The sequence below is a fragment of the Chrysochloris asiatica genome, unplaced genomic scaffold (genome assembly GCF_000296735.1).
Source record: "Chrysochloris asiatica unplaced genomic scaffold, ChrAsi1.0 scaffold00045, whole genome shotgun sequence".
Taxonomy (NCBI): domain Eukaryota; kingdom Metazoa; phylum Chordata; class Mammalia; order Afrosoricida; family Chrysochloridae; genus Chrysochloris; species Chrysochloris asiatica.
In genome coordinates this window covers 3,360,408-3,374,589 of record NW_006408563.1, presented here as the reverse complement: position 1 = coordinate 3,374,589, position 14,182 = coordinate 3,360,408, and the positions used below count along the sequence as shown (strand labels likewise).

Below are 14,182 nucleotides of genomic sequence, written 5' to 3'. Positions count from 1 at the left end.
CAAAGAGAGAAGACAGGAAAAGTCAGGGAAGTATGTTAAGTCTGCAACCGTCTTGTTTTTCTAATCTCCGACCATGTAATTGGGATTATTTATGACCATTTTTTTTTTTGGAAACATTTTCATTTGAAGAGTGAGTGAGTGTGTATTGTGTGTTAGGGCTGGTGACCTGACCGGGAGATGAGTTGAAATAATCCCTTCCAATGAATAAATAGGTTAGCCTTGTGGACTGCCTTAAAAGGTCTGTAAACTAGTTAGTTTTAATCAGCCACTGGTAGAGAAGAGAAACAAGAGAAGGGGGGTAAAGCTGTAACATATTTGAAGTTCTTGGGTTGTTTGCTTTCTCTTTCAGACCCACCCTGTGGAGGTCGTTTGAATTCCAAGGATGCTGGCTACATCACTTCCCCAGGCTACCCCCAGGACTATCCCTCCCATCAGAACTGCGAATGGATTGTTTATGCCCCTGAACCCAACCAGAAGATTGTCCTCAACTTCAACCCTCACTTTGAAATCGAGAAGCATGACTGCAAGTAAGCACTATCCCAATCACTGTCATATCTACGAGAGTAACACTACCCACCTGTCCTCCCCTACACTCCTGCTTCTCTGCCGTCTAATGTCAGGGGACAACTCTAATCAATGGTACATCCTGGTCCCGGGGCAGGGGGGAACATCCACATGACTTTCTTTTTCAAGGTGAAATGAGCCCTCGCTTGATAACCATTTGCCCTCGAGTCAGTTCCAGCTCATAGCAACCCCATTTGTGTCAGAATAGAACTGTGCTGTATAGGATTTTTAGAAGCAGATTGTCAGCCTATTCTTCGGAGGCACTTTCCAGTGAACTAGAACTTCCAGTGTTTACCTTAGCCGTCCAGCGTGTTAACCATTTGCACCATGCAGTGACCACCTTCTTGGCTGGAACACTCTGTCTTAGTTATCTAGTGTCGCTATGACAGAAGCATCGCAAGCGGATGGCTTTAACAAACAGAAATGTATTCTTTGACAATTTAGGGAGCTAGAAGCTCAGTTCAGCTCTAGGGGAAGGTCTTTGTCTACTTTCAACATCTCTGGGTCTGGTCTTCTTGGAGATCTCCATGTGTCTTGGCGTCGATCTTCCCCTGGGTCTAAGAGACTCTTAGTATGGGGGCTCTGAATCCAAAGGACACGTTGTTTGTTCCTGGATTTTCTTTCATAGTGGTAGTTGTTGTTAAGCGCCATTGAGTTGATTCTGACTCATTGCAACCCTGCATTGGGTTTCCAAGGAGCAGCTGGGGAATTTCAACCACCAACTTTGTGTTTATAAACTGACCTTGTGGTCCAGTGCCTCATCCCATGGTGCTATACCAGGACTCCTTAATGGTCTCCCCCACCCTTTTTTTTTTTTTTTGCCCACTTCTCTCTCCATGTATCTTTTGTAAGATAAAAGATGATGCAGACCACACTCCAGGGAACTCCCCTTTCCTGAGGTCAGGACTGTGGCTTGAATGAGAAATATTGTAACCCACCCTGGTTCCCTTACAATCGCTTGGCTGATCACATCATATAGCATCGTGGGGAATGATTACATCATTTCATCACTGCCAACTCGCTGACAATCATGGCCCTGCCAAGCAGACACAATTTCATCTATGATACACCCTATCTGTGAAGTCTGGGGCTGGAGGGAGATTCCCATGTGGTAGCAGAAAGGTGGACTTCACAACCCCATTTCTTGACTTTAGAATTTACTTTCCATTGAAGACCTCCCCATATTCCATTGCTGCGGTTACTGCTGCATATAGGAACCCCTCCAGCTTTGTTTATAAAATAGTAGCTAGATCCCAAGTAGAGACTTCCTTTACTTCCAGTCTAGGAGGTTCAGGCTGTTATTTTACAAAGAGGTGGCTTGTTTCCATATAGAAAGAGAGGATCAAACATCTCGGTCTACATTAGCCAGTCAAAGATTCAGACTGATTCTTGATATCCGTCCGTACTGCACAGATTAGAGTCCCAAAGCTGGTCTGATGGATTTATTTAACAAACACTGTTTTAATTGCTTTGCAAATATCAATCCATTCAATTCTCACAGCGGACCTGGGAGGCTGGTGCCATTACTACCTCTGTTTTACAGGTGAGAACTGAAACAGAGAACTTAAGTAAGTTACCTGAGATGACTCAGCTGGTCTTACAAGTTCTTTTACAGGACATATGTGACTTAGGAAATACCAAGTGGGCATTGGGATGTTGAGTGCTTTAGAAATGCTGCTTTAGCAGACGAGCAGGCAGTGTGGAAATGTCAAGAATATGGATGCCCTATGTGCTGTTTAGAGTCCGGGTGTGGCTCTGTGGGTTAATGTGCTGGACTGCAAAGTCAGTTTGAACTGCAAGGTTGGTGGTTCAAGCTCACCAGCCGCTCCTCAGAAACCCTATACAGGGTTGCTGTGGGTCAGAACCGACTAGACGACACTTAACAACAACAGCAATGTAATATTTGGAGTCCTGGTGTGGTGCTGTAGGATAAGCGCTGGACTGATAATTACAAGGTCAGCGTTTTAAGCCCACCAACCATTCCTCAGAAACCCTATACAGGGTCGCTATGAGTCGGAACTGACTCAACGACACTAACAACAACAACCAATGGTTAATACACTGGGCTGCTAAATGAAGGTTAGACATCCCACCTTGAGACACCTGGGAAAAAAACTGTGGTGATCTACTGCTGAAAAATTAGCCACTGAAAACCACATGGAGCACAGTTGTATTCTATTCTATTCTGTATGAGTTGGGGGTCAACCCAAAAATTATGGTTTTTGTTATTGGATTTTATCTGTCTAGTGGCCATATTCTTAAAGTCATTCCTCATTGAAACAAAAGCAAGAGCTTTCTGTGCAAAAAGAATGTGCCAACAACCATGCTTTGCTCCAAACAAGCACCTACATGGTGCCACAGCTCCAATAGGTGTTCCTTGTTCTCATCTGATTGGTAGTTTGAGCACTCCTTGTAACCAAGGCAGTGGCATTACTGAAAATCCAAAAAGGGGGCCTGCTGGTGAGAAAGGCCCAAGGAGCAGCGAAACCCCTAGCCCTTATTTCAGAGTGGGCCGTGTAGAGAAAACAAGCCCCCCTCTTTAACTAATGTTACACTGTGAGGCTCAGTGAATCAATGGCATTATTATCCTCCTAGGACTACTTAGCACCGACACAATGGGTTTCTCCTAACCAGAGGTAGTCTTTGTTGAAAACCAAAGGTTTTTTTTTTCCCCCCCCAATGGGTGCCTCATGTGACTAAGAGTCACAAGATGAAGTTTCTAATCCCAGATCCACTCTTGACCCAGTGGATGACATAGGGTAACTCTTCAGTTCCTCTTTGTCTCAGTGAAATGCACACATTAAATACATTTGCCCAGCATCTGCAGGCTTCCAAGTCCCTGATGGTGAATTTTACCAAGTATTCCTGTTTGAAGAGCTTCTTTAGAAGGTGTTTTTGGTCGTGTTTCCTCTGGCTGGGCTGCAGGGTTGGCAGACACTGAAATCTAATGTACAGAGAGCTTGGGGCTGAGTTCAGAGAAATTTGACTAAGCACCTCTTTCGGAGGAGGGCCAAATTCTGTTATGCTTATGCCAGCAAATCTCCCATATCGCTAAGAGGTCATCTCATGTATATTCATCATGGCTGAGGAGGGAGGCACAATTTTCAGAAGGGAACTTCAGGAGCTAGTTGAATCTGGTTTAAAACATGTTGAAAAGTTTTTAAAGCCAGAAAAACATGCTCCTGGCCTGCTTTGGGCTGGAAGGTAAGCTTTCCCTTCACATGCCTCAGCCCTCTCAAGCCTCTGACAGCAGTGGTGGTGGTGGTGTGATGTGCCATGGAGTCGGTTCCAACTCATAGCGACCCTGTACAGGATTTCCGAGGCCATAAATCTTTACGGGAGCAGAAAGCCTCATCTTTCTCCCGCAGAACAGCTGGTAGTTTCCAACTGCTGATCTTGAGGTTCGCAGCCCGATTCCTAACCACTATGTTACCAAGGCTCCTTTATGACAGCAGTAGGGACAGAGAAGTGTCTCTTGCTGAGGTTGGAGTAGATGAATTGCAGGTTACCTTGGAGGTAACCACTGTTAGTAAGTACCTTTCTGTTTTCTTCTCAATACCCCATTTCTATGCTTCTGGTGTGCACCTAGAGGGTCAGGAAGATGAGAAAAGAAATCATTTTTGGGGTGCATTTCCTCTAAAGCCTCAGCTGTCCGAAAGGCTCTGTTGGGATTTGGCCTCCATGACCTAACCTCATCCTCTATTTCCCGTCTGATCCCTAGCTTCTAGTCCACTCCTCCTTCCTTTCTTTCTTATTCATATTTATGTTTAGAAAGACACGTCTGGTTCTTCCCACTTCTCCCGCCTCACAGTATTATTTTTTAACATTGTTGTCTGGTCATGTGCAATCTGAATAAATTGGCTTCTCCTTCCCACGGCCTTGTTTCACTTGCTCATGAAAGGAATGATTTAACCTAATGGAAGTCCTGGAAGGTCTGTCTTGTTCTTGCTTTTTTCTCCCTCCTGCCCTCCCTAGGTCCCTCCCTCCCTTTCTCTTCATTTTTGTTCCATGGGAGCTCCTGGGTTTACAAAACACTATCAGAAGAGACGAGCCTCCTTTCTCCTTTCATTTCGGGGGCATGTTTCAAATTGGATTTTGGCTCTCCAAGTCCATAGGGTGGATACTTTTCAAAAGAAAATTGCCTAAACCGTCCTGTTGATGACAGAACACAGCAGGAACATACTAGCAAAAAACGAGAAATGAGTAAGGAAGTCAGACCAAAAAAGGGCCATTCCAGCCACAGAGAAAGAAGAGTGGTCAGCATTCCTACCCTCAGGTTTTCCTCACTTCTTAGCTGCAGGATTAGCAGCAAAGTTGGCCTCCTGACCTGGGAACAGGGCCCTGGGAGGAAAAGCTGATCTGTTTGGGGCATTGACTCCTAAGCCCTTCACTCTCTGTACCTTGAAGCCTACATTCCAAAGGTCGCGAAGGCTGTTGCTGAATAAACCCCAGACTGCCATTTCTTTCTAAGGGCCATTTGTTAATTCTGTTCCGTTCAAGCTTGCTGTCTGCTTGGAAATTTTCACTCACCAGCCTCAGCTTTGCCTGAATCAGGGCCACCATCTCTGGTGAGCCTCCACTGACTCCTCCCTCCAGCCACATGTGAAGATCCCAGCCCCCAGTGCCCACAGGGAGCTCCGGAGACTGTTCTCCAGCTGCAGGCAGGATCTGAGGCCACTGGGTCCCTGCCAAGGCCGTTTGGCTGAGGGACAAAAGGGCAGTCTCAAGGCTGGCTGGACACACACAGGGAGAAGCCACTTGGTCCCCCTTGGTGGTGATGAGACTGCTGCCGCTTCAGCCTGTCGCTTGAGTCATCAGCCCACAGTCTGAATGTTCTGGTTTTAGAAACACACAAAGTTGAGTATTTTTTCCATTTCTGAAATTAAAACTGTATGTGTTTAACAAAAACAAATGCTGACCAACATATGATGCACAACTTATTCACGAGTCCTCAGCAAGGTGTACATGCCAGACCACCCCAGCAGTCTCATCAAGTAAAAGCAAAATGAAGAATTTGGGTTCTTTTAAGAATTGGTCATTTCCAGCAGGATACCTTGAAAAACAAATGTGCCCTAGTAGCATAGTGGGTTACAAGTTGAGCTGATAATTGCAAGGTCAACAGTTCAAATCTACTAGCTGCTCTATGGGAGAAAGATGAGGCTTTCTGCTCCCGTAAAGATTTACAGCCTCAGGAACCCTATACAGGGTCCTTATGAATTGGAGCCAACTCCATTGCAATCCCCCACCTTGAAAAACATGTTTAACAGTGTGCAAAAGCCACTAGGAAGGTAAACATTGCAGAATCTAAAATCCTTGTAAGAAAGCAACCCTAGTGATTTTTTTGTGTTATACACTGTACAACAATATCTAGTCACCATATGTCACAGAATGGTGCTTCGTCTACGTGAAATTTCCAGATACTTTAAAATATCCTCTAAAGTTCCCAAAGTTCTTTTTTTAAGTTTCCTGATTAATCCGTTCTAAACCATGAGCTGTGCTTCTTTCTTAAGCACACGAAGTACTAAGGAAAACCCACATGTTCTTGATCATTTCTTCATCCACACAACTATTATTGTTGTTGTCAAGTGCCTTTGAGTTGGTTCTGACTCATAGCGACCCTGTACAGGGTTTCTGAGGAGCAGGTGGTGAATTTGAACCACCAATCTTTTGGTTAGCAATCCAGTATTTATTCTACCCACACAGGATGATAGTAATTATTTTACAAGATTGTTGTGCCCTGCTTCTGGTGGATGGACAATAAATTAGCAACTGTTATCATTTATGCACTTTGTTATAGAGAAGTTTGGAATTTTCTTTTTCCTGTAAATACGTTTGCCATCACTTCCTGTTGTCAGTACGCCTGACTCCAGAAAGCGTTGTCTTCTGACTCATTTTACTGCTTCATTGTGTTTATCAGTTTTGCTTTAGGAGGACTTCCTGCCTCTTGGGAAGTTTGGGTTCTGGGCTCGAAACTTTTGTTCCAAGTGAATGCAGTTCAAGGCTATCATTTTGAGTTTGTTTCAGTAAGCCAGGAGTCCCTGTGTGGGGTAAATATTTTGTACCCTTGGCTGCTAACCAAAAACTTGGAGGTTAAAGTCTACCCCAGAAGAAAGTCCTACTGATCCACTTTTGAAAAATGAGCCATTGAAAGCCCAATTCTACTGTGACATACAGGAGGTCACGATGAGCCAGCACTGACTTGATGGCAGTGGCTTTTCTCCAAGGGCAGAGCCCCACGTTCCATTTGTGTGTCCCTAGAGCACCTCGTCCTAGTGGGTGCTGAGCAGGTGTATACAGGTGAGACACTAGGACATAGGTCAGCATGGTATGAACTACATTAGAAGGCAGACAGGTCTGTCTTCCCTATTTATCCATCTCATGATCTAACACAATGAGGGCAGGATCTCAGCTGTGGAAGTCACTAACCTGTCAGTGACTTGGGTCTCTCATCAATAAAATGCCAACAGATCATTCATTTACTCATCAAGAAATAGTCATTAAATATCTACCAAGACTACACAAAATGGGGGCTACAAAAGCAAGAAGTGACTGGCTTACAAGCTTTCAAGAGGAAGCCTAGATCCAGAGGGTGTGAAGGAAGGTAGAATCTCCACTGAGTAATAGCCAATCTGTCTGGGCGGGGCTAATAAAAGGAGATGGAGATAGGTCTCTTGTGATAAAATAGTGAATAATCGTTATCAGGACTGATTGTGAGGGTTGGAAATGTAAAGGTAGATGTTTTGTAGCAAAAGGAGGGGAGTGGTTGACTTTGCAGTCCAGGAACAGAGGTCCCTGGGACCATCAAGGGAGAAGAGCAGAGTGTGGGGCCCTACTCAGAGAAGCAGTGACACCAGAGATGGAGGCAGAGACGATGATGTGGAGAGATGGAGTGGTGGCTGGCAACTCTAGACCCAGAGAGGGAGAGGGGCTGTGTGCTGACAACCGGGGTGGGGGTGGAGGGGGATGGGCAGGCTTGTAGTGTATACCCTTTGGTTGGTTGATGATGCATGGAGGGGATTGTAACCATGGCAATGAAATGATATATGATAGGATGAATGTAAAACTAATATTCTCTCATGTAAACTATCACATAAGTCACAGTAAAACAGTTAAAAAAAAATCTACCAAGAGCCTATCACATTGGGAATACCCCCCCAAAACCCTATTGCCATCAAGTTGATTCTACCTCATAGCAACCCTATAAGGCAGAACAGAGCTGCTCCTTTGGGTTTCAAGACTGTTCATCTTTACGGAAGCAAGCAGCTGCATCTTTTTCCCATGGAGTAGCTGGTGGGTTTGAACTTCTGGCCTTTCCGTTAACAGCCCAATGCTTAACCCACTGCCATCAGGGCTGATTCGTTAAAACCTCTGTCTTCATGGAGCTTAGAGTCAGGGGATGGGGGTGGGAGACAGGAGAAAAGGAAAACAATGGTTGTTGTTGTTATGTGCTGTGGAGTCAGTTCTGACTCAGAGTGACCCTGTACAGGTTTTCCGAGGCTGTAAATGTTTATGGGAGCAGAAAGCCTCATCTTTCTCCCGCGTAACAGCTGGTAGTTTCGAACTGCTGACCATGAGATTAGCAGCCTGATTCGTAACCACTATGCTACCAGAGCTCCTTAAATGATGGTTGTTGTTGTTAAGTGCCGTCGAGTCGGTTCTGACCCATAGCGACCCTGTACAGGGTTTCTGAGGCTGTAAATCTTTACGGGAGCAGAAAGCCTCATCTTTCTTCCACGGGGCAGCTGGTAGTTTCGAACTGCTGACCTTAAGGTTCGAAGCCCGATTTGTAACCACTGCGCTACCAGAGCTCCTTAAACAATGGTTAGTAGGTAATAAAATGACCACATCTGGAGCACCACCTATGTGTGAGCTGGACACTGTGCCCTGTACATCTGTTGTCTCATTCAATCCTCACAAACAAAACTTGTGAACTCACCAGTACTCTTTCCATGTTACACACAAAGAAACTTGGGCTCAAGGAAGTTAAACAACTGGCCCAGAGTCCCACCTTGGAAGTAATAGGGAAGGGCTTTATAACAAGGGTACCCTCCTTTTCTACCTGAGCTCTTTCCTCCTCCAGTCTCAGGGACAGGATATGGGCATATAATAATGTCAGCCCACAACATGGGGACCCCACTTAGATTAGGGAGATCAGGGGAGACTCCCTGGAGGAGGCAATGCCTGAAATGACCCAGGCAAAGGGGAGTGTGTGAAAGCTAACAAAGGGAGAGAGTTTGACACCTTCAGGAACCACAATAAGTAAACGTGACTGGACTCAGTTTCCTTTCCAATGAGTCTTGTCCACCGAGTCGTACTGGTGCAGTAAGTAAGCATTCACGTGCTAACTGAGAAGTCGGCAGTTCCAACCTACCAGCCTCTCTGTGGGAGCAAGATGAAGCCGTTTGCTTCCATAAAGATTAACAGCCTTGGAATTTCTAGTCAGTATCAACTCCACACCAACAGGTATTTTGTGTGTGTGTGTGTGTGTGTGTAATGTAAGTAGGCTGTCTTGCGGCTTGCTGATACAAACCGCCTTCCCAGTGAAGAGATGCCTGAGTAATGTGATGTAATGTATCTCCCGGCCAGGCGACTTCCACCTTGCCCTTCCGGAGAAACATTATGGTCAGGAAGCAGGAAAGACTGAGACAATCATCGGGACTCCCCACTGCCCTCACCTCCCTATCCAGGGTCTCTGTAGTATCATACCCTGTGATCAGAAACCCTCATGAAATGCCTGACAGTAGGGCTTGGTCTAGGGAAGTCCAAGTAACACTTTGGATTGAACTCCTGTCCTCAATTTACACTCCTACACAGAACTCTCCCTGAATACTAGTTTCTCTCCTGTGAAGATAGGGTCAGAGGCCAAATTGCCCAATGGCGGTATGGGTCCTCAGGAGTCTTTGGATTTCAACAAAGCTGAAAGAGAGTTCTCTGTGGTTCGCTAAGGTGTCTAGAGCCCAGGGGGACCCTCAGGTTGATTACTCGTAACATTATTACAGATGTCCTCCCTGCCAAACCACAGACATATTCTGATTCCCCTAAGGAACTCATGAGCAGTAATCCTTTTCTGTGTTGCAACAACCGTTCTAACGACAGAAGCAGATCCACTTCCAGGTACATGGTGCAATCAATGGAAATGGGCCTGCTAACGAGTGCTCAGCTGGCAGCTGACCAGGCTCACCAACCTTGATCAAGGACTCCAAGCAACTTCAGCTTGCCTAAAAAGTGGGGGAAACAGCCACAGATGGTTCTCCGCCTTCCACCAAGGTTAAAGAGCAGTTAAAGCATGTTAAAGACAATGACTGTCTGGGGCAGTTTGTTTTTAAATACCCCAATGCTGTTCTCACCGTTGTCCAAATGCAAGCTTTACAGTGTAAATCCTTCTAGCAATACATTTTATCTTCAGTCTGAGAAAATCATTTGAGATTTTAGAATACACAATCCCACTTATTCTACCTTTCAACCCTGGCACCTTCTCTGAACCGGTGATCCCAGAGGGCCGGCATCTCACCCCATGTAATTCCGTGTAATTCTCCCATCTAATTACATTGGGTGAGAGTCTGTCTTAAGAAATTCAGTGGGAGCGCCAGGTGTGGAAGGGATCAAAATGAGAAGGGAAATAAACCAAGTAAAGAAATTAGATTGTTCTAAAAAGGGGTGTGTATGTTTTTCTGTAGTCATGAGTCCTATAGAAAAAGAAAATTCATTCTCTTGGGGGTTACCCCTCCCCTTTTCAGTGGCAGGGGGATGTAAAATCTTTGGAGTGAGAGAGACTCAAGAGATCATTTAATTCCATTCTTCTACTTCTGCCTAGATAAATCATCTCAGGGAAATACACACACACATACATATATTAGCTGCCCTTGTCTTTCCTTCTAGAAGAGAGTTTCCATAATCATCCTTCATAACGGGTCCTAGGGCTCACAACTCATCTCAGTTGATTGCAAAGGAGATGGTTGTATTTCATTTACATAATCAAAATTTTTTTTTTCCTAGAAGGAAATTATCTGAAAAATCTTAGCTAGGTCAAAATAAAATGTAAACAGAAAAAGAGGAAGAAAGAGAATATGTAAGTTGAGGCCTTAGGTTTCAGAGGACAACTAAGGACCCCACATGATAAAGGGAAATCTACATGATGTTTTATGCCCTTCTCCCCCAGCTTTGTAGCAAGCATCTTGGTAGTCTATGTATAGCTTTCTGTTGTTCTCCATTAGAGATTCAACTATGTTTGTAGATGGTTTGCAGGAACTGTCAGACAATAATACCAGTTGACAACTACTGGCCATAGAACCCACTAGAACAGCTGGTGCCCAGTGTGTATCATAGTAGAATAGTAGAAAGCTCTACAGGCTTTGGTTGGCTGATCTCTTTTCAGAAATAGATTGTCAGACCTTTCTTCCAAGGTATCTCTGAGTTGACTCAAACCAGGAAGCAGCCAAGTGCCTTAACCATTTGCACCCTCCAGATACCCAGTAGCAAACATTCATTGTAATCACTCCATGTGTCATGAGACACATTAAGTACATTCCATGTTTAAGTTTCACTTCCCCAGCAACCTCATGGTCCATTATTCCCATTCTACAGATGTGGAAATTGAGGCCCAGAGAGATTGCACAAATAGTAATAGCAGAGCAGAGATTTAAAAACAGGCAATCAATTTTTTTTCAATCTCATTCAACCTTTCTCCCCTCACCAAAGCTACCTCCTTAGGCCTGTGTCAATCTGCCAAAGAGCTGTCATAAGTGGTCCTAGTGCTTGGGTATTTGGGTCATCTCTGGTTTCTTTAGATATCTTTGACAAGCCTTTTCTTTTCCTTTTCTCTTTTTTATTCCTTTCTTTGCCTCTTCCTGCCACATGTGGTCATCTCCGGATTCCAGCAAGGCAGTCAAGGAGAGAGATAGCTTTCTGTGTCTTGAAATACAAAGTTGAAGGCCTGACTCTCAGTCAATAGTCTCTGTCTGCCACCCTGTCACCCCCCCCTTCTGCCCACCCTGTCCCTCAACCAAACCTTTCAGATTCCCTGCTCCCACCCCACCGTCACTCTCCATCTGGAAGGGTGAGGGCTAGTACTAGGGTGTCAGCGGAAGTAATTGATTCCTCACAGGAGAGAATTCTCCTGCCTTTCGTGTCAATGGAGCTGAACCAGAGTCTTGGAGGGTGAGCGAGACATGTAAACACCCCATGGCTGAGCTGTCAGGGGGAGCTAGCTACACCAGAGAGTCAGTGCAAGGGAAAACGGCGGAACAAATCATTGTTTTATTGGAAAGGAAAGGAGTAAATAATAGTTGAGCCCAGGAATTGGCAGTGTGAAAGAAATGGTTGAACGTTTGGAGCAGAAACAAGTCGTGATGTAGGTTTTAGCCCAAGACTTTTTTCTTTGTCTCCAGGTAGGAGGTTTTGTCTCCACACCCCTCCCATCTTCCATTATCATCATTATTATCATTAAAATAATTACCGTAACAATTACCGTTGATGAGACCTCAGGTTTATAGAGCACCTTTCATCTGAAAGTTCAAAGTGATTTATGTATGTGTCATCCCTTTGAGAGTAGCAGGAGGATAAGAAAAGTAGTATTATTATTTTGTTTTTGGTCTTACATGCTGGGGAACTGAGGCATAAGCAAAAGCTGGATTTAGTCTAAGCCAAAAGGCTGAATCTGGTGTGGCGCTGTGGGTTAATGCTCCACACTGCAATGCCAGTTGAACTGCAAGGTCAGCGGTTCAAGTTCACCAGCTGCTCCTTGGAAACCCTATACAGGGTAGTTATGGGTCGGAACTGACTCGATGCCACTTAACAACAATGAAGGGCTGTCTACTGGGGTTGAAGGTTAGGGGCCTGACAACTGTTCTGGAAGTTTCTACTTCTAGACTCTCTTGTCCCCTCCACCCCTTTCCTACCTTCTCCTTCTGGGTTCCCACATATCCTCCCCAGCGCTGATGCTCCCCACCATACTGGAGGGCCCTGCTGGCTGCTGCAATATGGTGGCCATTTAGCCAGCTAGCAGCACACAGCCTGCTTATGGCTGTGAGACAGAGGGCCTCTTGAAAGTCTGAGTCACACTGCACCCATCTTGCCTGGAGACTTCTTGCAACCGGATTCTTGTGCCCGTAGAAGCTGGTGTCCTTACTAGACTTACGTCTCCAAGGTCTTGTGAAGCTCCAGCCAGGAACCCCCAAACTTCAAAACATCTGCTGTTTCCACCCCTAACAAACCTCCACCTAGCCCTTCCAGAACCCAAGGGGCATTTCTGCGATGGGAGTGCTTCCCTGTACGCTGCGTGTAAGTGGGCTGCTTTTGCACTGCGCACAGCCATGGAACTTTCAGAATGCACAGTGGTGGTAGTGGTGGCGTGAGAGGCGGAAGCAATTCCAGGTGACTAGTCTCTGAGTGCTATATTCAGAATCTCCACCCTGGCGTGGCAGAAGCCCCTTCCTGTTTAAGATATTAGTGCAAGCCCATCACTTCCACAATGTGCTTTTGGCAGAGGAGTGGCAGGCTCTGTAACTTGAAGCTCTGAGTGCAGGAAACCTAAGAATTAGGCTCATCACACCTGCAACCTACCCTCAAAGTGCCCCCTGCTTGGATTGTTGATGGCATGTTTTCCAGACAAGTTTTGTGTTTTCGGGATTTCATTATGGAGACTGCTGGTGGTGCGCTGTGGAGTTGGTTCCAACTCATAACAACCCTGTACAGGGTTTCCGAGGCTGTAAATCTTTACGGGAGCAGAAAGCCTCATCTTTCTCCTGTGGAACGACTGGTAGTTTTGAACTGCTGACCTTGAGGTTAGCAGTCCAACTCATAACCACTAAGCTACCAGAGCTCCTTGTAATGGAGACTAGATGCCAGCAAAGAGAGATAGAAAAATGGCTGAGAGCCAAAATCCCTGGAAAAAGAAAAAGGACTTTTCTGATACAAAGACTGGCCTCTAGTGCCTGTACACCTCCATTCCCAGCAGCCTTCCTTCCATCTGTTTGTTGGACAAATGGGAAAGGTATGACTTGCTGTCTCAGGGACCCTCTGGAGTCAGGGTTAGGAAGCCCGTGTCCAGAAAGGAGCCATTCACCGGGCAGAGTGGAGGTCTTGATTCTCCCTCTGGTGCTAACAGTTGCTTTATGCACTTTATATTCAGCCCTTTGAGACATAGAGGGCCCTGCTCCCATTTATGAGGTGATGCAAACTGAGGCACAAAAGCTTGAGTGACCCAGAGAAACTTAGGACAATTGAATCCTAAGATTTCTGGCACTTCTGGGATTCACATTCACCCAGTCATCTGGGTGCTATTGGATCAGCTGCTGCCTCCAAGGAATAACACAAATGGAAATAAACTCTGGGCCATTCTTCCGTCTTCCTACTCTGGTATCATTCCAAACTACGGGCAAGGTGCCTTTTCAGTTGGCTGCTGAGGATTGTATAGCTGTTTACTGCTGAGAACTGTGTAGCTGTTTACTGCTGAGGACTATATAGCTGTTTAGTGCTGAGGACTGTATAGCTGTTTAGTGCTGAGGACTGTATAGCTGTTTACTGCTGAGGACTGTGTAGCTGTGTATTGCTGAGGACTGTATAGCTATTTATTGCTGAGGACTGTGTAGCTGTGTATTGCTGAGGACTGTATAGCTGT

At 45.4% G+C, this 14,182-nt stretch overlaps 1 protein-coding gene across 7 annotated transcripts in view; it reads left to right on the top strand.

Annotated features, from left to right (window-relative positions):
* Positions 1-14,182, top strand: part of NRP2 (neuropilin 2) — a 146,900-nt gene that overhangs the window by 16,213 nt on the left and 116,505 nt on the right. For all 7 annotated transcript variants that reach the window (XM_006861949.1, XM_006861950.1, XM_006861951.1 and 4 more), the window contains one exon: positions 350-527. In XM_006861949.1, the coding sequence (XP_006862011.1) occupies positions 350-527 (178 nt within the window). The remainder of the gene's footprint in view (positions 1-349; positions 528-14,182) is intronic.